This window comes from Leuciscus leuciscus (assembly GCF_965113295.1).
Source record: "Leuciscus leuciscus genome assembly, chromosome: 16".
In the NCBI taxonomy this organism is placed as follows: domain Eukaryota; kingdom Metazoa; phylum Chordata; class Actinopteri; order Cypriniformes; family Leuciscidae; genus Leuciscus; species Leuciscus leuciscus.
In genome coordinates, this window is record NC_138740.1 from 3,169,137 (window position 1) to 3,195,987 (window position 26,851).

The following is a 26,851-nucleotide window of genomic DNA, read 5'->3' on the forward strand; positions in this document are numbered from 1 at the left end:
GGTTTTCTCTTACTGTGTGTATACAAAAATTCTGAAGTCAATCATTTTACTCTTCTTTGATCACCAAAATGACATATTTAAATGTTTTTTTTTCCTTAAAACATTTCTTCATGTCTTAAAATATCTAATACCCGACACCCTTGCCTCATTTAGTATACGCAGTTCTATGAATATGCAAATGAGCCCCGCCTCCACTCACTCACTCAGCTCAGAGATCCACTGGTTGACGATCACACGTTGATCTGATTGGTTACAAGGTCATTTGTGATGTCAGAAACATCACTTTTTTTCCTTTTTTTTTTTAAATCAGTGAAGTTAGTTTTTTTTACTGTCTGAGCAAATGTGTCATTAAAGCATGGTTCACCAAAAATATGAAAATTCTGCCTCATGTTGATCCAAAACCATAAGACTTTTTTTCTTCAGTGAATCAAAATATATATATAAAAAAACATGTTTGGATTTGTGTTTGAATGAAATTAATACAGATTTAAAATTTAATGACGGTTTCATTTTGAGTAAAATATCCCTTTTAGTAGTAATTTGTAATAGAGCAAATGTGACAATTTAAAACAATTTATAATAATTGTGTATATATATATATATATATATATATATATATATATATACACATACTCACTGCAGTTCAAATGTTTGGAGCCAATAAGATCTATTTATGTTCAAAGAAATTAATACTTTTATTCAACTAGGATGCATTACATTGATCAAAAGTGACACTAAAGACCATGTTAGAAAATATTTCTATACCAAATAAATGCTGTTTTGATATATATGCTGTTGAATTGTTGGCGTTATTGTACATGTACATAAGCAATGCTTCTACCTCATAAAAACAGGATTTAAAGTTCATATCAAAGTTGATATTGTGGCTTTATACATTGCATGTGTCATTATATATTATTAACATTTTACACTCTTCAAATACATAAAACATTTTCCTTTACTTATACAGTTTCTTGAGTAAAGAAAACGCTGAACTTATTCAAACATTTACCTTTGCATCGCAAACAAGCAAAGACGCTCCAAACTGCGCGCGACGCTTCATCACGACAGAGGAGGGGCGGAGTCAAGAGGTTTGACTGACAGTTTGAGGAGCCAATGGAGTTACGAGGTGTAGTCACAAGCTCTTTTTATTACGTTTTATTGGTTAAATACTTGACAAAAACCACAGACAGACGTAAAGGGTGACCAATAGATGTGTGTATGACGTCACTTTGTAGGTCAACCGGCAGTTCTCATGACACTGGTAGGCTTTTGGATTATCGCTAAAAACAAGCTCTGTGATCAACAAAAGTTTATGATATTAGCACGTTTTGTCCATCAAGACAATAATCACAGATGTACACAATTTCTATTAATTTTGAAACCTAAATGCAGTCGTCAGAAGAAGTAAAAAGCTAAAGGTACGAACTACACCACGACATCAGCGTCACCATCACTAAGATTCCGACAACTCTTTCAGTTTTTATACTCTAAACTCTAAAAATATTTTCCCAGAACTATTTGCGTTAGAGTAGTTTGTAAGAGTCCGCTTTTACAGCATCGTTATGGTTGTGCTGAGTTTAGGTTAGGGTTAGCCTCTGTCGTCACATTTAGCCATACACTAGACGTCGCCTTGAGGGTCTAAGCATGCGTCAAAACCGCCGCCATCTTGGAACGGGGTCCTGTCATAGGTAGTAGCTAGGTAACGCTGCTATCTCCGTCTGTACTTCGAATTCATGGATGATGCCGGACTTCTGTGGCTAGTTACTGTGTGGATGGTTGTTTTTTATAAGTTAAGTGTACATTTCTCTGCTTGGAGGAAGAAAATGAACTGTGAATGTACTGTACTCTTTAGATATTATTTGAAATAACCCTTATGTTTAAAATGTACAATATGCAGGAGTTGATCCTCTATACCCACTTTTGGCTGTGTTGTTCCTAACTTAGATTTTTTACCGATTGTACTCAAACCTTATGGAAAAAGAAAGCAGTGTGGCGCTTGTAACCTGTAAGTACAGTCCTAATAGTATGCTTGTCCTCTCCCTGTCAATCTTCAAACAGTACATCCATGATTATTATACATAGAATTCCACAAATCTTATGTATGTGTGAGTTTTGCACAAGGACACAGTGGGGTTTATGGAGGTGTGGAAGGACACTGGAATTTGTGAATCTTAGCTATTTAAGATGTATTTACTACTTTAGTACATACTTATTTAATGTGGCAAAAGTATTGCGGGACAGGAATAAAGAGAAGATGAAACGGTCTTTGGCACCTCAACTATCTAACTTTAACATTATGTTCCTCTCAAATTTTGTATTGGCTTCCACCTGCAAATTGCTTTGTGTATCATATTTAATAAACCAATACAATTTAAATGTTTAACCCTAAAACTGGCAATGTGATCTGGGTGTAACATAGTTTTTGTCGTCAAATCCTTTTATCATTTATCACAGCCTGGTCTGTCTTGAGTATGCTGGTCACATGATTTGTTTAAAAAAAATTGTGATTAATTAGTCAGCCTGACCTAAATCCAACATGGCTACCGGTGGTGCAGGACATTCAGATTTTGAGGAAAGTAAATATATATTAAACTTACTTTTCTTTTGAAAAAATAATACTAACACTGCTAACATTAATTATGAACATTGTCTTAAGGTGCTGAAAAAGAAAATTTATAAAAATGTTGTTCATGTTGTTATTTAGCACGTTTTGAAATATATGTTACACCTGAGTCACGTTGCCACTTTTGGGTATAAAAAAGGGATTAACTTTGTATTCATTTTTGTAACAATCTTTGTAGTCTGAATTTTTTTTTTTTTTTTACAAAATTAATGATAAAATGTACAGGTTAAACTGATCTTGTCTTGAGTATGCTGGTCACATGATTTGCTTCAAGTTATCTGTGATCAATTAGTCAGCCTGACCTAAATCCAATTTTTTTTTACCATTTTACCTATTTTTTTTTTTTTACCATTTCTATGGTAACGCAAGGTCCGATTTCAAAACGGTTTTCACAGGCTGGATCTTGAGTTTGTAAGCTTTCCAATGATATATAATATGTCAACATTATGTGAGTTGAAGTATAGGATATAATTATTTTAAACATGCAGTTACAGTTATAGATTTGGTCCTTTTTTTAATACCCTAAACAGGCCATGTGATCTGGGAGTCACAACTCATAACATCCAAAATACATAACATTTTTCAAAAATTCTTTTGGATATGATTTACTTAAGTCCAGATGATATAAAAAATGACTTGAAATTATTTGTTGCTTATTTTCTACTCTTGCCTGTTTAAATTAACATTTTGCATGCAGTAGGCTAAGCTAAGTAGCGCTAGTTCATTCTAAGTTTACTCAAGTGGAAGAATGTGACTAATAGACTTAGGCCTACTAGCACTATGCATTATATTTTGAAAAAGAAGTAGATTATCTTAATATCAAAACCTTACATTTTCTCTGGACTCCATGATAAATACATCTGACCGTTGGAACAAACCAAAAACAAAACTAGAAAAATCGCGTTCATGACGATTTATGGTGGTTATATGTCCGTTAGACCTTTGCTTACATTGGCGCTGATGCATTAAAGAGGAGGGGCTCCCCTGTTCCAAGATGGCGGCTCTATTGACGCAATGAACTGCCGTAGCCGAGGCGACATCTAGTGTATATATCTATGACATTTAGCCACTTGTTAGCAACGCCTAATAAAGACACGTAACAGCTTTATATTTATATTAACAGCTTAATATAAAGTAAATGTCTTTTACTGGAGATGCACATGCACTTTTTTTTTATGTTTTGTTAGTAAATGTCTAATAGTAAGTGTTTTACCATTAGAGTGAAAAACATCATTGTAATCGCCCCCTTCCTTCACATATTTTCTAGCAGAATGTTTTGAATGTTGATGAGTGTGTAAGAGACACCAGAGGCAGAGATGGATACACAGACTTTATGCTTCACAGAGAACTTCAACTTTACATCCAAAGCCCCAAATGAAGTTACTACAGAATACTGAGACATTACAGACCCGTGCAGGACAACGGCCAGCTCATTTTCCTATTAAAAATGAAGTTATATACACACGTTTTATATACCCGACACCACAGACACGTCCCAACAGTTCCAGGAGATCAGGGGAGTGTTTATTTTCAATGTCAGCTGATACAACATTTCCCCTTATGCAAATGAAGTTGTCTTTACCTCTACAGTATGGCTTCGATGATCAACAATATAATCTGAATGCCATACAGCATTATGCTCTTGTCTACAATACAAAAAAATATAAATTTGCATATCTGTTGTCATGTACGTTTAAAAACTGCACCAAAATAACTTTTAAGACGGCTTTATTTAGCCATACCCATGCAGGCTTATATAATAATAATAATAAAATCATACACATGTGTGCATTAGTTTCATCACTGCTGTGCTAATGAGTTTGGCTCAGATCTTAAATACTACTGTACATTGGCAAGGGAAACATGTACGTCACAACATTGGCCTGACTGTAAGACAAATGAACAGATGGTTAGTACCAAAACAAACTGTGTGTAAAAAATAAAAAATAAATTGAACAAAACAACCATAAAATGGGGTTGAAAAACACAAAAAGAAATGACATTCACCCCCCCCCCAAACAAATGTGGCAACTGAGTCCCCATAATGCATCTCTCTGTCTTCCCGCCAGGATCTTTGGTCCTTTAACACAATGTCATGAGGAACATGTCAGAAATCAAAAGCTGATGTTGCAACGTTAATGAAGGACAGTCCATGGATGGCCTGCGATGAGCTCATAAATTAACTGAAAGAAGACAAACAAACACAACACAAGAAAATGAATCACTAAATAAATGAATCAAACTGATGTAGAATGGAAATATGTGTAGTAATAAAACACAAATATACAAGCATGCTGACATACGCGGATCAACGGCTGAGGAGATTCAAGAGACTCGCATGACATTATTATTTCTGTGAAACCATTAATCACATCCAAAATAAAAGTTTGTTTACATAATATATGTGTGTGTACTGTAGAAAATTATTTTGTAAATACATATACACACATATTTGGATGTCTATATTTAAGATTTTTTTTTAAATTTATGAATAAAATATTTAGATATACACACATACATACACACACACACACATACATACACACACACATAAATACACACACACACACAAACACACACACACACAAACATAAACACACACACACACACACACATACATATATACATAAACACACACACACACACACACACACACACACACACACACACACACACACATATGCATGTGTGTGTATTTATATATACAAAATAATGATATACAGTACACACACATATATTATGTAAACACAAACCTTTATCTATGATGTGATTAATGGCTCGGCTCTATTTTGAGCAGCACATTTGTGCAGACAGTAAGACATGAGGTGTATCTCCTGAGTGAGCCTTGGACTGGTGAAGTAAACGTGTTTACGGTCCAGTAGTTCTTCAGAAGTGGAACACAGTGATACTGATGTATGTCTGAGAACGGCTTCAAATGTGGCTCAACCAATCAGAATCAAGGAGCGGACTGTCCACTTTATAAGACAGGAGTATGTGAGCTCGAACACCGGCAGCTTCACTTCTGCTTAACATTAATTCAGCGTTAAATTTTTTTACAAAATTTTATTTAAAATGAATGTCAGTATAATGTGTGTTTTATGTTTGTTTCCTGTAGTGATCAGAATACCATTAAATGTAAAGGACTTGTTGTGAAGTGGCGGGAACTAAAACACATGCTTTTAGCGTTTCGAATATATTTCACTTTATCTCTGAATGTAATAATAAAACGTGACTTTTACACCGACTCATCCGTTTTCTCTTGCTCTCAGCAACACAAGTGCTCGAGCCGAACAGTTTGAGGAACGGCTCTGAGTTGTATGTCCACTTGAGCCACGATTACACACGAAACCATGGACCGGTTGAGCAATGAGAACGCTGGAGAAGTGGATTATGTGACAGGAACAGGATCCATGTCAGGTACAAACCACAAAATGGATGCTCACAGATACCATGGAGAACCACAAGATGGCGCTAGACGAGCTCATGTGAGCCGTGAGGGCTCAGAACAGGCTGACGTCCCTGAAGGTCCTTCTAATACAGTGGACACAAAGGTCAAGACAATGGTTTTTGGAAAAGAACTTCTATTTTACGTTGGATATGATGAGATATGGATGTGTTTGTTTTGCTGGCCACATTAACTCAAGGGCCGTGTTGAGATAATGTGTTTGCACTGAAACTAATACAGACGTGCTTTCTGACATCACTATTATGACTGAATCATCTCAAACCACAAGCCGTTTTTAGGGGTGGGGCCTGACAACTATACACAAACCTGTCAGAATTAGCTTGATTGTTACGCTGTGTTTTATGTATTTATTGAAATATGAATAATAGGGTGTGACAATAAATAATCGCAATACAAAAATATGTTGCAAAACTATTATATATAATGTTGAATATAATGTATAATAATGCAATGGGGGAATATTAGTGTGTCCTGATGATGCCAAATGTCTGATGTTACCAGTAAAAAGTGTCCGACATTATTTTAAATATATCTAGTCAGTGACAGAGAATATTCGTCTACAATAATTCAGTATTTTCAACTTCAGAATCATGAATATTGTTATTCTGGCGTCTCTATTGTCCTGTGCTTTGGGTTTCAGCACCAAGTCCAAGACTATTCATTTACACTCACAATGTAAAAACAAATTTAGCGTTTTAATAATCAGTACATTTTATGTTAATCTTAAATCTTATATCGCAATAATATGGAGTTGTGATTTGTATGGAATCGTGACGCGAGGGTATCGTTACACCCCTAGCTTATAATCTAGAGGCCATATATGAGGAGTTCATGTTCCACTGGTCGATACACACACACACGTGTAGATCGATACACACACACCTGAGGAGAAAGATGGAAGTGGAAGAACTCACTTTTTCTTGTCTTTGTCCTTCTTGAGCGGCTGTGAGAGCGAGAGCGTCTCGGCCGCCACTTTCCTCCTGTTGAAGGCGTTCATCTCCTCCTCCAGATCCCGTCTCTTCTCCTCCACCTTCCTCTTCTCCTCCTGATGCATGCGCTTCAGCTGCTCAAACTTCTCGTGTAACTGAGGACAGAGAGCGAGATCAGTGTGTGTTAGACACAGGACATGTGGACTTCATGGGCTAATTTCCATTTTTGGGTGAACTACCCCATGATTTACTCACCCTGAGGTCATCCTAGGTGTGTATGACATTTTTTTTAAGTCCATCAAAGTTAATAAAGGCCTTAAATTATCCATATTTAAAACTGTATGGACTAAAATAACCAGCTTCTGGCAGACGGCCGTACACAAGTCGACTTACGCCACAAGAGCAACACTTGATGATGTGTGATGTAGATGTAGGAGTGGCGTAAGCTCTCGCGGTTCAAACACACGGCGCTGGGTAACAAACTCAAGCTCCGCCCACATTTATCTTTCAAAATTCTCGTTTTAGATTTCTAATTCGTGACTGGTGTTTTGCTCTTTCCTCTGCATTTCCGCGTTCGTCATTACGTCGTGCGTGAGATCAAGTGTTACTCTTTTTTTTACTCTATTAACCTTTATTTAATGATGGATAGATGCACTTTTATGATGAATAGATGCACTTTTATGATGGACAGATGCACTTTTATGATGGATAGATGCACTTTTATGATGGATAGATGCACTTTTATGATGGATAGATGCACTTTTATGATGGACAGATGCACTTTTATGATGGACAGATGCACTTTTATGATGGACAGATGCACTTTTATGATGAATAGATGCACTTTTATGATGGACAGATGCACTTTTATGATGGACAGATGCACTTTTATGATGGATAGATGCACTTTTATGATGAATAGATGCACTTTTATGATGGACAGATGCACTTTTATGATGGACAGATGCACTTTTATGATGGACAGATGCACTTTTATGACGGATAGATGCACTTTTATGATGGATAGATGCACTTTTATGATGGATAGATGCACTTTTATGATGGACAGATGCACTTTTATGATGAATAGATGCACTTTTATGATGGACAGATGCACTTTTATGATGGACAGATGCACTTTTATGATGGACAGATGCACTTTTATGATGGATAGATGCACTTTTATGATGGACAGATGCACTTTTATAATGATAGATGCACTTTTATAATGATAGATGCACTTTTATAATGATAGATGCACTTTTATAATGATAGATGCACTTTTATAATGGATAGATGCACTTTTATGATGGACAGATGCACTTTTATGATGATAGATGCACTTTTATAATGACAGATGCACTTTTATAATGATAGATGCACTTTTATAATGATAGATGCACTTTTATAATGGATAGATGCACTTTTATGATGGACAGATGCACTTTTATGATGGACAGATGCACTTTTATGATGGACAGATGCACTTTTATAATGATAGATGCACTTTGATGGACTTCCGAAAAAATATACCCATTGACTCCCATAATAAAGCTTAGAAGAGCCAGGACATTTTTAAATATAACTCTGATTGTATTCGTCTGAAAGAAGAAAGTCATGTACACACACCTAGGATGGCTTGAGGGTGAGTAAATCATGGGCTAATTGAAATGTTTGTGTGAACTATCCCTTTCATCAGGACTAACCTCTCTCTCCTTCTCCTTCAGCTCGCCCTCCGTCTCCTTCACTTTATTAACGAACATCTGCCTCATCTCCTCTTCCTTCCTTTGCAGATCTCCCAGAAACTCCTTCCTTTTGGCTTCATACGTCTCCTGTAGACTGTAGAAAAGATTTTGCTTTGAACTGGGCGATCTTATATGGTAACGTTTATAACCTGATTTTCCTTTTCATAAAGATTTACATGCACATTTTAACTTAAAATCCACATTAAACTGCATTCACAAGCAATGTGATGCATTTCCAAGCAGCAAAACTGATTTAATCATTCACACGTAAAGCCTTTTCTGAAAAACGACAGCGAACATCAGGATGAAAACACAGAATACTGCAGTGCGCTCATAATAAACAGAACGTCATCGTCTGTTGGTGTGGATGCTAATATAGTTATCGTTATATTTATCTTTACAGATTTTGTTCTTTTACTGGCATTATGTTTCGTCAACTGTGCTACATTTTAAAAAGTGAACAGTAGCCCAAACAACCCTAAGTGGGTTAGGGTTTTTACCAAATTGCAAAATCAGTGCATGTTGAGAGCAAGCGGTAACCTTCCGGTCTCTCTCTTGAATCCAACACTGAAGTGACTTAACCTGCAGTTCATCGACTGGCCACTAGAGACAGGCTGCAGAAGAGAGTCAATCCCATAAACCCCCATGTTAAAATGCCCAACTTTACAGCAGAAAGAAACATGTTTACAGCCTGGTTCAAAAAGTGGTTTTGATCTATATAGCTAATTTTGCCCTTCATGACGACTGTGAGGGGGGTGAATATTTTTATAACTCATCTGTTTAAATTATATTAAGCCTTAAAGTTCTGCATAATCAAGGGCGTGGCCACTTGAGTGACAGGTGGATTGCCGCTGATGTCACTACTAGCCGTTTGTCTGCTGTCTGTTAGCGTCACGTCACCTCAGCTAATCCGGGAGTGTCGTGCTGCAAAGATGACGACGGCCGGCTCCGCCCACTTTGGGCTTGAAAAACGCTCTTCAGAAATACGTCACACACACTATGCCCATATTTCTTTACAGTCTATGGTTGAGAGCTTGCAGGGAGTGTGTGTGTGTCTCACCTGAAGGGCTGGCTGTCGGGGTCGGTGTCTTTGAAGCCCATCTCCTCTAGTTTACAGCGCCTGTAGAGCTCGTAGTGTCTGGCGTGAGTCTGTTCTCGCAGATCCTCCATGTTCACTCTGATCAACATCTCCCGCAGCTTCACGAAATCACAGTGACTCTCATTCTCCACTGCAACACACACACACACACACACACACACGGTCAGTACAGTTACGAGCACTTGAAAACCAAAGCCCACTCGATCTTCTCTCCAGGCTCGCGCGAGGCCAGGGAATATACTTTGAAAGGCGGAGCGAAACATGGAAAACTAAGTATATTTTGAACCCTGTACTTTAAAGAACAGTTGAATAAATGTTAGAGAAATAGTTTAATTGGTTCAATATTCTGTACAATTACTGTAGACATGAAGTTGTTCAATCCAGTACAAGATGATGTGAGCTGATAGAAACTAGTGAACTGTGTAAAAACAAAAGTCTCACCATTAAAAGCCATGTCCCAAACACACAATTATAATGTTCTCAATCTCATAATAATTTTATGTAGCCGATATGACGTTGCACTTTACTGTATTTTGAAGTGATTCCAATCATATTTTAAGCAATTCAATAACATCATCATGTTGGACAGTGCGCATCTGAAGAGTCTCAGCTGAAGGACATAATACATCATTTATCGGCAACATTTTTCTTATCCGGCTGATAACACATATCGGCCAATACCGATATGGTGGCCGATATATCGTGCATCTCTAGTCTGAACTAGTTGAGCAAGTAGTCACATGGCTGAGAACTGATTTCTTTTTAAATGATTTGTATTTGAGTGTATGCTGAAAAACCCTACGAGACTTCACAAAGCCAAGCGCTCTACGCCGAGCGTCTCTTTCACGGAGCACGAGTCTCTACTTGAGCTGGACGAGCAATTAAACTGAAACACGGCTACGGCTAATGATGTGACCTTATCAGTGGCAGAGCTCTCTCGCTCACATCTGACAAAACAGCGTAATTAGCTTCCGTCCAGAGTGGCATTTATCGCCGCTTTGATTGATGGGATTGTTTTCACATGAAAGGCATTGTAAAAATCCCCCCCCCAAACCAGTATCCACAGAGAGAAGCTGAAGGAAAATGAACAGCAGGGTTCAAATAAAAGTGTCCGCCATACTCCAGCCCCTCGAGCGTGATGTTCTCCAGAGACAGAGTAACGTCCGCTACTACAGCCACACTGCAAGAGTGTTATTTCTTACTAGGGCTTTCAAAATGGCTGAAAAGCTAAAGTCGAATTTCTTTCTCGAATTATAACTCTAAAGGCAGTCATTAATGTTAATAATAATCATTAATAATTGTCTCCTATGCCTTCAAGAGGGCGCAAGCGAGCGCAAATCAAGCATCGCATCTTTTATTGAAATGACATTCTCTTTTTAAAGTGCATTAACTTTTGAAACAATTGTTCTGAAATAAAATATAATTTCCTTAATGTGCTTTAGTGTAAATTAGGCTACAATAGTGCATACAACTGTGTTTGTGCATCAGTAACCTGAGAAAACACTCTTCAACACACAGCAGCAAACTGCCATACAGAAACACTCACTTCTACTCACTACATCTACATATTGTTCATCAAAACCAGCAGACGCTCATCTCTCTATCAGCAGCGAGTGCTGAGCGCTTTCTGTTGATGATGTTTCCAGCTGATGAAAACACACGCTCAGCTCTGACCGATGTGTAGGTTTGGTCAAGTGTGTCGTTGCATGATTTTTGCCACTAACTGAGAGTGTTTTCATCGGCAGGAAGCCTTTTCCCAGCACAATCTAGCTCTTTATACTGGAGAAGCTAACAAAAACAAACCGCGAGAGGTTACCGAACCAAAAGTTCGAATGCACGGTTTTTGCATTCGAATGTGATTTTTATTTTGAATATTTTGAATAAATATTTTTATTTGACAGCCCTATTTCTTCTTACCTTGAACGACTCCCCACGGGTACTGCCTGGCCCTCACGGTCTTATTGCCCACCTTCACCTCCTCGACACTGCCCACCACAGCAAAGGGGAGATGGGCCTAGGATAAACACAGTCAAAGGTTACATGGTAATGTTACAAGTCCTACTAGTGCTCAATCTGTGCAATAATATGCACTTTCCCACTGATATATACATTCACATCTGTATTTAAATTCAAACTGCACACAAGCCTTTATGTGGTTTATGTCTATGGTAAACAAAGACTCACGTTCATAGAGGAATTGATTTCTGTGACGGCTTCGTCATCTGTGGGAAACTGGTAGATCTGAACCCCGTTGCTGACCAGCTCGCTCATGATTTTGATCTTGAACTTGTGTAGCTCGCTCTTGGAAATCGTGTCAGCTTTGGCGATAATAGGGATGATGTTCACCTAAGAATAAAAAAATAAATAATAAAAACATTTCACAACATGTCTATGTTCTAGTTCCACATCTTGGAGAGGTTGTAGATAGATATAGATCTTGTGTTAAATAAGATACCAGTAATAAATCAGGCTACATGTATTTAACGGAGTCGTAAAATAAGCTAACAAGCCTCAATCGTGACTTTCTATGTGACAAACTGAGACATTTAGCAGAATGCTGAAAGTGCAAGAAATTCTCCCTATTAAACAGAAGTAGATATTAACTGGGGCTGTCAGTCTCCAAATGTTACAACTTTAAGCCTCATGAATCTCATGAATACATTGGTCTCAGAGTGGTAACATTAAAGTGCCCCAATAATGTAGTGTAGTAATAAAGCTGTTTGTGAATGGAAAAGGTCTACAAGGCTTCAGAGATCAAAGTGCAGATAAATGGAGCTTTTGTCTTCCAAAAGAAAGAAGTGATTCCGAATCCGAACCGCCTGAAGTGAGTCGTCAGGAATTCCCGTCTCACTTCCGGTTTGAATCTACATGTTTGTAATACATTTGCATAATGCCAGCCTGTGGTCTTCATTGGCCGCCCTCAAACACTGTAGTTGTGTCTGAGACTGGAAGAGTTTGGTTCTGGGTCATCTGACCAATCAGAGCAGAGTAAACCGATCACAACAGACTGGGTCATCTGACCAATCAGAGCAGAGTAGACCGATCACAACAGACAGTGCCATCTGACCAATCAGAGCAGAGTAGACCAATCACAACAGACTGGGTCATCTGACCAATCAGAGCAGAGTAGGCTCTCGGAATGGCGGGGTTTACAGAGACTGAATCCTTTATCGAACCGTTTCAGACACTGTGAGAAAAGAGCTGATGCTGTAATGTATATTATGAGAAAATCAAAGTGTTTGGATGTCTGTAAATTTGTTGTAGGAGACTTTGAAATATCATAACAGGGGCACTTTAACTCATTTTTGTTTACGTGAATATACATGAAGCCACCTGCTAAAATCGCCTGTTTATTAAAGCATGTATTTTTAAAAGAGTAACGGCGCGCTGGCGAGTGCTAGCGTGTGCTAGCGTGAGGGCATTCAGAGACACCTAAACTCTAGTATGAGTACAGAGGTATTTTTATCGCTCATAACATCTAAAAAAAGAATAGCGCCAAAAACTGGACAAGCAGGACATCTGTGCATGTGCTGAGAGTAGACATGCTGAGATACGGTAATGCAAAATATTGATACGGTGGGCACTTCAAAACACAGAGAATAATTCTTTATAGTTTTTCTATTCTTTATATTAATTATAGTTCTAGAATGCATTTTTAAAACACAGTTTTTCCACTGTGCCCAACATGTTACTGGAAGCTTGGAGAACTGTGCATTAGTCTCTTTTACAAGATCAAAGTCTCAGAGTTCTGTCATTTTTGTGTGTATAAAATCAACGCTGACTAACATCACAAATACCATCCAATACACAAATCAAAATGCTTGCGATGTAATGTCAGGCATAAAGCAAGCGCTCCCCAGGTTTAGCATGTATGTGTTGTCACGGGGCCCTGGGGCCACATCATCATGAACCATCTGTGCATCTCCTAAAAGCACGAACCCCCAGAGTCTCCTCTCGTTCACATCATTATTCTGTGATGAAGTGACGAATCGATCGGCTCTCTTTCCACTGGCAGAGAGAGAGAACCCCTGCCCACTGTCCTACATTCACACTATCAATCATCAATACACTCTTCACTAATGACATCCTCTACACACTCACACAACCAGCGCAAACCAGATGCTCATTCATGCTTCTGGCAGCAAAAGAAATGTGAATGTAATGTCATGTCCAGGGTTTGAAGTGTAGTGCCGTATCTACTGCCATGTGACGTCATCAGGGTTTGAAGTGTAGTGCCGTATCTACTGCCATGTGACGTCATCAGGGTTTGAAGTGTAGTGCCGTATCTACTGCCATGTGACGTCATCAGGGTTTGAAGTGTAGTGCCGTATCTACTGCCATGTGACGTCATCAGGGTTTGAAGTGAACACCCGCCAAATGCGAGTAATGATGAACTGTGGCGGGTAACGCTGTCAGATCACGAGCCGATTTACCGTGTTACTTATTATATGTTTACTCAGTTTACTGGGAGTTCGTGTAAGACAGATCTGCACAGATTTAGCACATATACTCGTGAGTCATGATATATTAAATACAGCGTATTGCAGAATCTGCTCATATCTGGCGTACTTGAACACACACGTCACTACACAACAGACAACGGCACGCTTGTTCATTTGCATTGAAGCAATAGCGAAGATTAAAAAGCATTTGGTGAACAGAAAACACTGTTATTTTCCAACATCCTACATGTTGTTTGTGCTGTATTGATCTGTCCTCCTAAAACACATGTTTGGTGATGAGGATGAGGATGGAGGAGATGCTGGATGACACGATTTAGTTTGATTAAAGGTGGGGTATGTGATTTGCAAAACGGCCGGCAGATTTTGAAAATACACAACTCAAATGGTCCTACCTTCTTTCCTTTGACTCCACCCATTCAAAGAACATGGACATGGATGGGGGAGGGGGGAATGGTACGACCGTTTGATTGACGCACTTACTGTCCAATGATTCTAGGTGGCCTTGGAAATGATTGGCTGGAGTTTTTCGAGTCCTGCCCGTTCCACAGATGATTAAATTGCTTAATTTTTATTTCAGTGCTTCTAACTCAGTGGCTGTAAGTGGGTTAGGAATAGGATTTCAAGTGATTTTGAAAAAATGGCCAAAAAAGAGAATTACATACCCCACCTTTAAGAAATTAATGTATGAAATCCAAATTTTATAATATCCTAATTTTATAATAAAGCCGTGACGTAGTTCATCTGGTTCATTTCTTTTCTTTTTTCTTGGCTAGTAGGAGTTCTGAATGGCTGATAACTTAAAAATTGTGTAGCCAAATTGTCCGGTGAGTGAAAAAGTGAATTTCAAACCCTGTTCATGTCATACACAACTTCTAAAACATGAGTAATAACAACATTTAGTAATAATAATGAACTGTTTTCCACTCACACTTGTTTTGTAACCTAGTCCACTTGAATGGTATATTAATATTGATGAGGATGATGATGATTATGATTGTAACTTTGGCTTTTGCAATATTCAGCTTATTCTCGATCGCCCCCCCGGTGACTGGTCCTAGTATAGGTCATAAGCCCCGCCTCCCCGTATTAATCAACGGGACTTGAGACCAACTAAACAATTTAATTACACTTCAAATATCTTATTTCTGAAGGTGGTTTCTGTCATTTACTGTAGTCACGCTGATGTAAGTTCAAGTGTTTGTTTTTAAAATAAGTTAGTTTTTAGTTAGTTAGTTATTTGATGCTATAAAAACGCTGGTGTGACGTCATGATTGACAGCTGTGATTGACAGGTTCTCTGAGCGAAGTAGTCACTGAAGCACCAACAGACTTTTTTTCGGGATCTTCGGAGGACTGAGGAGATTGGAGCTTTAAATTTAATATCTAAATTTCTATAATTAATTATTTCACACCGAGAGTGAGGGGGCGGGGCCTTGATTTCGCGGCTTTACTTCCTGCTCACGACTGCGCAGGTCTGGTCCAGAGATCGCTACTGCGCAGACTCGACACCCAAGATGTCAGAGCCATATCGGGACACTGGCGGCTTCAGTTCTCACCAATGGAAGAGAGCAAAGGGGCGTCGTTCATATTTTTTTTACAGTCTATGATTTTGATATTGTAAGCACTGGCTGAAAACCAGACACACTTTGGAGTGAATATTGTGTAAAAGAAATGTTCATTTAATTTCAGAAACTTCATGTACATATAATTTGCTATTATAATAATATCCTTATTTTATAAGGAGTCATCAGGATGTAGCCTAGCGGTTAGCGGACATGAGTTTGCAATGAAGTGTAATCTTCATAACACAACTCCAGAATTTGCCAACCAGTGGAGATTGATGACCACCAGTGAACCCCAGAGACGGACACCTACCTTGCTGTCCAGCTTCTTCATCGTGACTAAATCCAAGGACTTGAGCGAGTGTCCCGTGGGGGAGATGAAGTAGAGGCAGATGTGGATCCTGGTGTCGTGGTAGTTGAAGAGAGAGCGCTTTATCTTCAGCTCTTCCTGCAGGTAGTTTTCAAACTGTGTGTCGATATAATCCACAATAGGTTTATAGCTGAGAGAAACAGACGGTGCAAGAAATCAGCATTATTACGATATGCACACATTTAACATCAATATTTGAAAGAATTTGCTATGTTTTCTCAAAAATCAAGACACTTTGTGTGAGAAGAAGAGAGACGCAGCTGTGTAGAGACAAGCCTGGATCATGTTTACGTTCTCTGACCTCGTCTCTTGACTTCTTAGGCATTTTTCCCAGCATGCACCACTTGTGAGCTTTCAGAGCCTACGCTGTCTTGTTCTGGATGCATTTTTCCCAAAAGATGCAATGTCTGGCACCCTTAAGTCTCTCTGTCTATCTCTACACGCATATTCTCAGAGTCCAAGTGTTTCTTTTCTCTCTGTCAACTAACGGTCAGTGAAAGGAGACGCTTTATAAGCGGTTTGGTTTATCATTTATTTTAACATTTGGGACGTGCTTAATATTTGATTTAGTTATTTAAAGAGGACCAAATGTTCATCGTTCTTTATCGTGTAATGTTGCTGTTCGAGCGTGAAAAAGCTCTGCAAAGTTCATCTCCAGCCGACCAATCAGAGCACAGTGTGCTTTACAGAAGGAGGGGCTTCATAGAGACAGGAAGTAAACAGAGCGTTACTGACAGACTGGGAAGAGAGGAGCTGCAACACTGGAGAATATGAGGAAAACAATGAGTTTGAGCTGTCACTCAATGTTGCTTCGGAGTTTTTGATAAACATATTTCATAAACAATAAAGAATAACATATTTCTTAGAACAACAAAAGTTGAATGCAGTCAGCATTATAACGTGGACTTACTTTTCAAGCTTGTTTAACAGTTTGTGCAACAATATCCAATAGTTCTCACAGCAATAAGGGATTTGTGCCTCGAATGCTTTAAGAAAATGAATGAGTCCGAACTGTGCCGTATTGACGGAAGTTATATCAGTTTCTCAGTGCAACCCTCCAAAACACTGATGCTGATTTGTGTATTTTACTTTACCTTTCTTCTTTGTTGATCTGATCCCCAAAGCCCACCGTGTCAACGATGGTCAGTTTCAGGTGGACGTTGCTCTCCTGCAAGTCGTACGTTCTGGGCCGCAGGTAAACACCGTTTTGGTAATGGCTGGCCTCCTCGTTTTCAAACATGGTGTTAAAAAGGGTGTTCATTAACGTGGACTTGCCGATGCCCGTCTCTCCTAATGGTAAGAGAATGACTGATTAGCATTTCCACTCTACATGATCATAGCATCTCTGCACTGACATTGAGCTAGTGAACAGTTGAGATGGGCTGATACTGGTTGCTTACCCACACAGAGGATGTTGAAGCAGAAACCCTGAGTCACGGATTTACTGACCAGCTGATCAGGCAAACTGTCAAAGCCAACATGACCGCCAAGGCTGAGGTTACGCTTTTCTTCATTCTGTGAAGGAACCAGACAAACTTGACCATGGACTGAAATAAGGCTCACAAAAAAGGCAAGGCAAAAAAAATCAAATCTAAAATCTTTTGCCTCTCTAGTTATTTGTATTGGCATCAGCCACTGAAAAACCCTTCTGTACTGTGACGTGCATCTGAATGAAATGGATTACCGTAAAGAAAAAAGGTCACACTATTCCGATAGTCCACTACTAACTATAATTAACTTTGCAAGTACAGTACAGGCCAAAAGTTTGGACACATTACTATTTTTAATGTTTTTGAAAGAAGTTTCTTCTGCTCATCAAGCCTGCATTTATTTGATCAAAAATACAGGAAAAAAATGTAATATTGTGATATATTATTACAATTTAAAATAATTGGTTTTCAATTTAAATTATCATTTATTTCTGTGATGCAAAGCTGAATTTTCAGCATCATTACTCCAGTCTATCACATGATCCTTTAGAAATCATTCTAATATTGTGATTTATTATGAGTGTTGGACACAGTTCTGCTGCCTAATATATTTGATGAATAAAAGGTTTAAAAGAATAGCATTTATTCAAAATAAAAAAATATTTTCTAATAATATAAATCTTCTTTACTATCACTTTTTATCAATTTAACACATCCTTGCTGAATAAAAGTATTGATTTATTTCAAAAAAAGAAAGAAAAGCTGCTTTTTTTCTTCTTTTTTTCTTCATCAAAGTATCCTAAAAAAGTATCACAGGTTATGAAAAAATATTAAGCAGCAGAACTGTTTCCAACTTTGATAATGAATCATCATATTAGAATGATTTCTAAAGGATCATGTGATAGACTGGAGTAATGATCCTGAAAATTCAGCTTTGCATCACAGAAATAAATGATAATTTAAAGTATAATGAATTAAAAACCAATTATTTTAAATTGTAATAATATATCACAATATCAATTTTTTGTGTGTATTTTTGATCAAATAAATGCAGGCTTGATGAGCAGAAGAAACTTCTTTCAAAAACATTAAAAATAGTAATGTGTCCAAACTTTTGGCCTGTACTGTACATGTCAACTAGTAGATTGTCTGCTTAATATCTGCTAACTCTTTATTTTTATGCTCCTCAACAGATATTCTTCCAACTATAAGTATAACTTTGCAACTAAATGTCAACCTTATTCTGCTAACCCGAACCCTACCAGTCTAATCGAATGAGAGTTAGTTGAGATGTAGTTGTGAAGTTACTTATAATTCGTAGAATGTCTAAAGTGGACCATCAAAATAAAGTGTAACCAGAAAAAATTGTGGGGACTTTGTTCTATGCATCATTGCTAGATTGGATGGAGGCAGAGGGTTTTTAGAAAGAGGAGGGGTTAACGTGAATTAAATTATGAGAGACATGCCTATAATTTCATCAGAAGGAGTTAAGACATTTTTATTAAACATTATAACGTATTAGGTCAAAATGTTAAAAACAAAATAAAACGCATGCATTTAGAAAAGAGTTCAAGGGTGAATTTGTATGTCATGTCAGCTTTAAACGAAGTACCATTATAGACAATCAGTCATTCAAAGCGTTTCCAATGTTCCTGAAAAAATCCTATAATTCAGAGCCAGACAAATCTAAAATCCCACTAATGGGTGCCCTAAAACTCCTGAAATCCATGCGCTCCTCCCTCATCTGGCTTCATCTTTTCCCCCAATGCAGGCACATATTTGGTGGATGATGTCACTGAGAGTGCTACTGAGGGAAGCAGCAATTCAGCTGGTGTAACACACACACACACACACACACACACACACACCGAGCACAAAAGGAATTCTAGCTGAAAAACCTGTACCGACCCCTACCAGCCAGTGTCATTTCAGACCAGAGGCACTGAAGGGGAGATCCAACATTAGGAAGTGAAGAACGGGAAATGGCTGAAAGCATTTTTGGGAAAACATGCAGTCTGGGAAAAATCTTGGGAAGGCTTGAACAATGGCCATATAGGGGCTGCTGGTAAACGCCCCGGCCGCAGGGGGAACGGCTCTCCTCAGGGGGCAGTAGATCAGGAGGAAGTGGAGCAGCGTTTGGGCCCTAACACAATATTTTCTCAGCCCGCCCTCGCAGTGACAGGCCTGATGCAGACACACTGACAGAACACTGAGAGCTCATGCACATTCCATACATTTCTTTGCCAAAGAATCGCCCCATCCAGAAACACTTAAAGAAATATTTCATCCAACAAGGAAACTCTGTCATCCTTCCAGACACCACTGACTAGTAGCCTATTCTTCCTTAGGACACAGAAGAAGATATGAGCTTCAAAATAGATCACAGAATTGCTTAAGACAGTGGCTTCAACTGTATCAAAATACTCATTTTAAATGCCATGAGGTGTTGAAAAAAAAAAATCTCTGCTGATCTCCGGGTCTGGCGGTAGCATAGCTTTTTTTTTAGCATAGCTTAGCATAGATCAATAGCCACGTTTCCACTGTCGGGCCAGGGCCGGGCCTTGCTAGTGCGTGCCAGGGCCAGTCGCGTTTCCACCGTCACTTCCGGGGCTTGATCGGGGCTTACTCGGGGCCAACGGCCAGGATTTCTGGCCCGTCGAATACCTTGGGCCAAAACAGGCCAGCTCGGCCTAGAGGCGTGGTCAAGGTAAAAGGCGGAGTTTATCTGTGTTAGGGAAAGTTATGGTCTGCGGCAAGATGCACATTTTACTTTTTTATATCGCGCAAAATAATCGCTGCTCAAAATGGAGAATCGCCTGTACTGGTCTGTCGAAGACACCAAAGCTCTTCCGAGCATTTGGGCAGAATAAAGGGTACAACGTCAATTTGACGGCGTGTGCAGAAACGAGGACGTTATAAAATACATCGTTGCTGAACTTGCTTAGCTAAGCATTCAGCGAACAACGCTTCAAGTTCGGGAAAAATTGTAAAAGTCGCAGGCGCAGTACAAGGCGATTAAAACACAATACGCTGATTTCACGCAGCCGTTATTTTGAAATCGAAAGCGAGGCTCCGGTGGGAAGAAAACCGGAAGTGTCGCCTTTAATCACAGGAGAGTCGTGAATGCGATGGCGTATTGTTGTGTTTAATGATGTTGTGTCAATTCTAAAAATGTACATACATTTCTTTCATACTTTAGACTATATACAGTGAAATTCATTTATAAATAATTATTTTTTTTTATATATAATTCAGAATGTAAAAACAGAAGCAGGAATGAACTATATACATATCCTATATTAAATATTAACATCCAATAGTGTAAATCGCGGCAGCAGCTTCAGGTTGGTAATCCAAGGCATTGTTGTTTATCTTTACTTCCGGGGTTCTTCCCACCGGAGCCTCACTTTCGATTTCAAAATGGCGGCTGCGTGAAATCAGCGTATGGACAAAGCGGTGCCCAGAGAAGGAACTTTCCATGGTTCCACGGACGGTGAGTTCATATACATGCTATCTTCCTAACTTCTAAGTTTTCTAACTTCCTAAGAAAACAAATAATTCCCGCTGAAATGGGTGGGGTTGTATGACGTTAGCTCCAGGAAGGCGTGTTAAGGGCGGGGTTTAGGGCAGCGCTGCGGGGCTACTGGCCCGGTGCTTGAGGCCCGAGGCCACTGGCCCGGCTCGGCTCGCTGTTAGCCCTGGCTCGCACTGGCCCGACTGTGGAAACGCGGCTATTGAATCTGATTAGACTCTCAAAAAAATAACCAAAGAGTTTCGATATTTATCCTATTTAAAACTTGTGGGTGTACTAAGACCGACGGAAAATGAAAAGTTGCGATTTTCTAGGCTGATATGGCTAGGAACTATACTCTCATTCCTGCGTAATAATCCAGGAGCTGTGCTGGCGTACCATGAGTCCAGCAGGCATAATGATATTACGCAGTGCCTGAAAATAGTCCCCAGCTCGGTAACTTCCAACGTGACGCTGCGTAATATCATGGCGTAATATCCTATTTCCAAAAAAAGTGAAGTGTTCATTTAAAGCCGATAAATACTGTATTATTTCCTTCAGCTGAGACTCTTCAGATGCTCAGATGTTCAACATGATGGCTTTGAATTGCTTAGAATATGATTGGAAAAACTTCGAAAAAATTATAATGAGAAGATCATAATTGTGTGCTTGAGGACATGATTTAATGGTTAAACTTTTGTTTTTGTAATCAAGCTCTCAAAAATGTTGTAAAAATTTAGATTTAGATTTATCTGCCAATATATTGGCTTTCAAATATAAAGAGTTATCGGTATCGGACAAAATTTGCATATCAGTGCATTATTAAGATAAGGATGATTTAAAACAATAACTCTGCAGGGAACAATGACACCATCCAATGGCCAATCCGTGATGGAGTCTAGGACAACACAGACTGTTCAAGGCAGATGGGACTCAGTGACAGTGGAGAACAGCCAAACTGGGACGGCTCCACTCTCACCCCCCACATACACCTGAGTGTGTGTGTGTGTGTGTGTGTGTGTGTGTGTGTGTGTGTGTGTGTGTGTGTGTGTGTGTGTGTGTGTGTGTGTGTGTGCCCGCTTCAGCAAACGGACACAACAACCCTCATCGGAAATTTCTCTGGCATCTCATCTGATAAGACGGGAGGAGGGGCCGGTACGGAGAAGAATGCAGATGGTCTAGATTCGGGTGGCATCTGCACTGAACAGGGTTTATCTGCTTTTACTATTAGAGATCTTCATACAAGAGCGCACACACACACACACACACACACACACACACACACACACACACACACACACAGCTTGCTGTCACTCAGTGCATGCATTCATGCACTCTTTTTAAAGGTGAAGTAAAAGACAGGTGTAAAGTTTTGCATTTTACACTTATTATAAATGACACTGAGCACATATCATTAATGCCATCAGGGCTCGACACTTCAACAGTTCACATGTGACTAAAACGAGATGTGTGCACACTGTGAAATCTATCTAGAAGCATGTGTGCAAATTTAAATAAACAAAAAAAGTCCTAGGCCTAAATATCGTAAAGTGTACGTAATAATTATTTTAAAGGGTTCACCCAAAAATGAAAAAAACGTATCAGTTACTCACATCAAACCAAACCCATGAGCCTTTCGTCCTCGAAACACAAATGTAGATATTTGAATGAATCCCTCCATTGACAGTCCACACAACTACCACTTTTACACCTCAAATTCATAAAGAGATTGTAAAACTAATCCATTTGAATTGAGTGGTTTAGTCAGAATTTTCTAAAGAGACTTGATCGCTTTATATGATGAACAGATTTAATTTAGGCTTTTATTCACATATAAACATTGATCAGTGAACATAAAGAGAAGCTCAAACGTGCAGCGTAACACGAGAATGAAGGAAAAAGAGGAATTGTGCTAAAGCCTAATGTGATTATTAAACTTAGTCTATGATTTAATTCAATAAATACGAGTTCTGCATGTTAAACTACATCATTATTAAACAAAGTTTGACGCAGAAACACTTTTTGCAGTCGAAGAAATTCAATAATTCTCCTGGTTAATGTCTGCTTGTATCCTTTTATTAAGGAAAAACACATTAATGGATGAATTTTCGTTCCACCCCTACAGTTTTGCGATGTGCTGGGTAATGGGGTAAAGTAAAGCTTCATGCTCTTGCCTCGAGAAAATTAAGTCACAAAGTCTCATACACTGACATTCATAAATGACATGTAGATCAGTGGTCTCATATCATATGCAGATCATGTGTGTTTATTAATGTCCGTGGTCAGATAAACAGGACGTTGACTCATCACGAAACTCATATATCTTTAAATAACAGTAACTACACCAGCCCTGCCCTGAAACTAGAGGATAATACACGAAATTAAATTAATGCTGAACAGGACGGTCTTGTTCTTCTAACCCTTTCAGTTACTGAACCGACACTGTGAAGAGTTGTGCAATTATAGGCTACATCTGTCCGTAAAAGAGATGTAGTACGTCACACAAAAATGAAAAATCTCTTATTTACTCGTCCTCACAAGTGCAAGTGAGACTTTAGAGCCAGGTTAACCACTATACTGCAGAAAATGTCTTGTTTCCAGTCCAAATATCAAACATTTCATAAATCAAAGATGCATTTACTAGATGAGTAAAATGACATGAGATATTAAGTCTTGTTTTCTGGGGAAATAAATAAAAATGAAGTGAGTTTTTGCTTAAAACAAGCAAAATTATCTGCCAGTGGGGTGAGAAAAATCTTGTTTCTGTCTGAATTATGATTATGTTTCTCACCACATTGCCAGATCGTTTAGCTTTTTTTAAGCATCAACTCCGCCGGAAAACATGACATAATATCTTATGTCATTTTACTCATCTAGTAAATGCATCTTGATTTAAGACTTTCTAGATATGTGACCCTGAGTGTGGCGATAGCCAACAATACATTGTATGGGTCAAAATGATCGATTTTTCTTTTATGCCAAAAATCATTAGGATATTAAGTAAAGATCATGTTCCATGAAGATATTTTGTACATTTCCTATCGTAAATATATAAAACATGTATTTTTGTGAGTGAATGCAGCACAATCGCCAACATAAATGAACAACTTTAAAGGAGATTTTCTCAATGTTTAGATTTTTTTGCATCCTCAGATTCCAGATTTTCAATAGTTGTATCTCGGCCAAATATTGTCCTAACAAACCATACATCAATGGACAGCTTGTTTATTCAGCTTTCAAATGATGTATAAATCTCAATTTCAGAAAGCGTTCCCATGTGACTGGTTTTGTGGTCTAGGGTCACATATCTGGAATGGAAACAAGACAAAAATACTGAGAACAGCAGTGTCACACATAACATAACATCTCTTTCACTGAATGGAAACAGTTTGATACATTTCCGTACGACTCAAAGTCACTAGAACATTATGAGGACGCATAAATAATGTGGGTGAACTGTCCCTTAAAGCTTTTTTTTACCCATGATGCATTAGAATTCGAATTGACCCTCCACAGCTCAATGCAGTTGATCAATATGACCCGTAAACCCACACAAAGCTCGAATCAAAAGTCATTGACTCTGAAACACACTCACATTTCACTCATTCTGAGAGCTGGACGCAAACATCATCTCACAGAGACGCTCCAGTGGACAGCTGCATAAACTGCTTAGACTAGTCTTACAAGTTCATCACGTCATTTTTTTCCTTTCACACTGACTGGTTATACTTTTATATGTCAGTTACATTAAAAACATTACGTTTTAATCCAAAAATTAAGATTAATTACCCCTTGACAAACTGCTAGTTGGTCAGACTCGTTCTTAAGACACAGGCTTAATATAGAGGAGAGGTTTCTGAAACTGGCCACAGGTTTCACTTCCACAGAACACACATAACCTATTATCTAGCAACCAACACACTACAGTAAACAGCTCAATACAGTTATTCTTCTCTAACCCAAACTAGTTTCCCTCAAATCCTCAGCACTTCCTCAAAATTAGCAGCGGAAAAGTCCTTCCCTGAGCATTCCCAGGACTGGTGATGGATCGGTTCTCACGGCACATCTTTGTTCAAGGCTTGAACTGTCGCTCAAAACACAAAGTTTACAAATCTAATCTACCTGAACCTGCCCTTGAAAGACCCAGCATGGTCTTCTTGACTAAGGAAGTCTTGCTTAAAGGGATAGTTCACCCAGAAATGACTCAAGTTCATCCTCAAGCCTATGTGTATATGACTTTCTTCTTTCAGTCGAACTTTCCTGGCTCTTCCCAGCTTTATAATGGGTGTCTTGAGATTTTGAAGCCCAAAAAAAGCTCATCCATCCATCATAAAAGTAAACGGCTCCAGGTTAATAAAGGAATTCTGAAGCAAAGCCATGCGTTTGTGTAAGAAAAATATCCATATTTATAACTTTATAAAGTATAATCACTGGCTTTCGGTGACAGCCGTACGCGAGTCTAGTTCTGGTGGATGAGTGAACTCTGACTCCCATTATAAAGCTTGGAAGAGCCCGGATATTCTTAAATATAACTCTGTGTTCGGCCGAAAGAAGATAGTCATATAAGCCTAGGGTGGCTTGAGGATGGGAAAATTATGAGATATAACTTTCATTTTTCATTCAACTGCGTCCCGCTTCTTCCGTTTCACTTAACGTTACACAGACTGAAAACTTACTGCGTTCTCATAAACTTATTATCCTTCACACAATCACCACCTACTCCAAAGATCCCATAATGAACACATAAATTGTTTGAGTTTGACAGCGGGACCATCAGACATCACCTCATCCGCCCTTTCTGTCACTCTTATCTGTGATCTCACACTGAGGGCCTCCTGTTGGCCCCGAACTTCACCGGCTCTAGTCTGGCTGTTCACAACAGTGTTGTTTCAATGGGGATTTGGGGGTATAAAACACTGAAGTGTAAAAGAGGGAGCATGTTGCCTTCAAAAGCAATCTGGCAAACTACTGAAACATGACATGTGTACTATAGAGTCTGTGGACTCACTGTAAATAAAGAGATGTTCACAACAAACATTCAAGAGACTGAGAAAAGACAAGTTCAACAGTCTTTACGGTTCACCAGAAACACACACACTAACGTTATAAAGCTAGAAGAAGATCACAAAGACAGATAATACACCTGATCTGACCTGTAGTACACACACACACACACACACACACACACACACACACACACACACACACACACACACACACACACACACACACACACACACACAGTAAAACAGCAGTGAATAGTCAACACAGAGTCCGTTGGGCTAAGCTAGAGAGTAGCGCTCGTGCTAGTCCTGATTCATCACAGATAAACCTGTACAGACATATGTCCGGCTAAGTGGGTTTCCGGAAGTAAGAACTGACTTTAAAGGGTACTTACAGAAAATATGTCTACATCCGTGGCCGCCATGATGAGGAATGTGTGTGTTTGGAGGATAAGGCGAAAGGGAGCTGCCTGCCTTCGTCTCACTCACTGTGGTCGGGCTGGAGAATTTACCAACGTTACTATGGTGAAGGACTTGCTTGTGAATTTAAATGACGCAATGATACGCTCTGCGCTGATTGGCTGAAAGGCACAAGCAACCAACGCTGAAGGCTCGGCTCTTGAATATTAATTAGGTCACGTGAGACCG

The 26,851-nt window shown here is 38.9% G+C and overlaps 1 protein-coding gene and 1 long non-coding RNA gene across 2 annotated transcripts; one reads left to right on the forward strand and one right to left on the reverse strand.

Annotated features, from left to right (window-relative positions):
* Positions 1 to 617: 617 nt before the first annotated feature.
* LOC309478029 lies at positions 618 to 4,577 on the forward strand. Its single transcript, XR_014198767.1, has 2 exons — positions 618 to 3,671; positions 3,704 to 4,577. It is a non-coding gene; the product is annotated as an uncharacterized lncRNA (long non-coding RNA).
* On the reverse strand, positions 3,944 to 26,742 carry septin8a (septin 8a). The gene is made up of 10 exons (XM_082141377.1): positions 26,599 to 26,742; positions 17,660 to 17,774; positions 17,354 to 17,549; positions 16,203 to 16,389; positions 12,050 to 12,211; positions 11,783 to 11,879; positions 9,827 to 9,995; positions 8,728 to 8,860; positions 7,007 to 7,176; positions 3,944 to 4,809 (listed from the first exon to the last, which is right to left on the reverse strand). The coding sequence occupies exons 1-10, from the start codon at positions 26,626 to 26,628 to the stop codon at positions 4,806 to 4,808; spliced, it is 1,263 nt and encodes a 420-aa protein (XP_081997503.1). The 5' UTR covers positions 26,629 to 26,742; the 3' UTR covers positions 3,944 to 4,805.
* Positions 26,743 to 26,851: the final 109 nt, after the last annotated feature.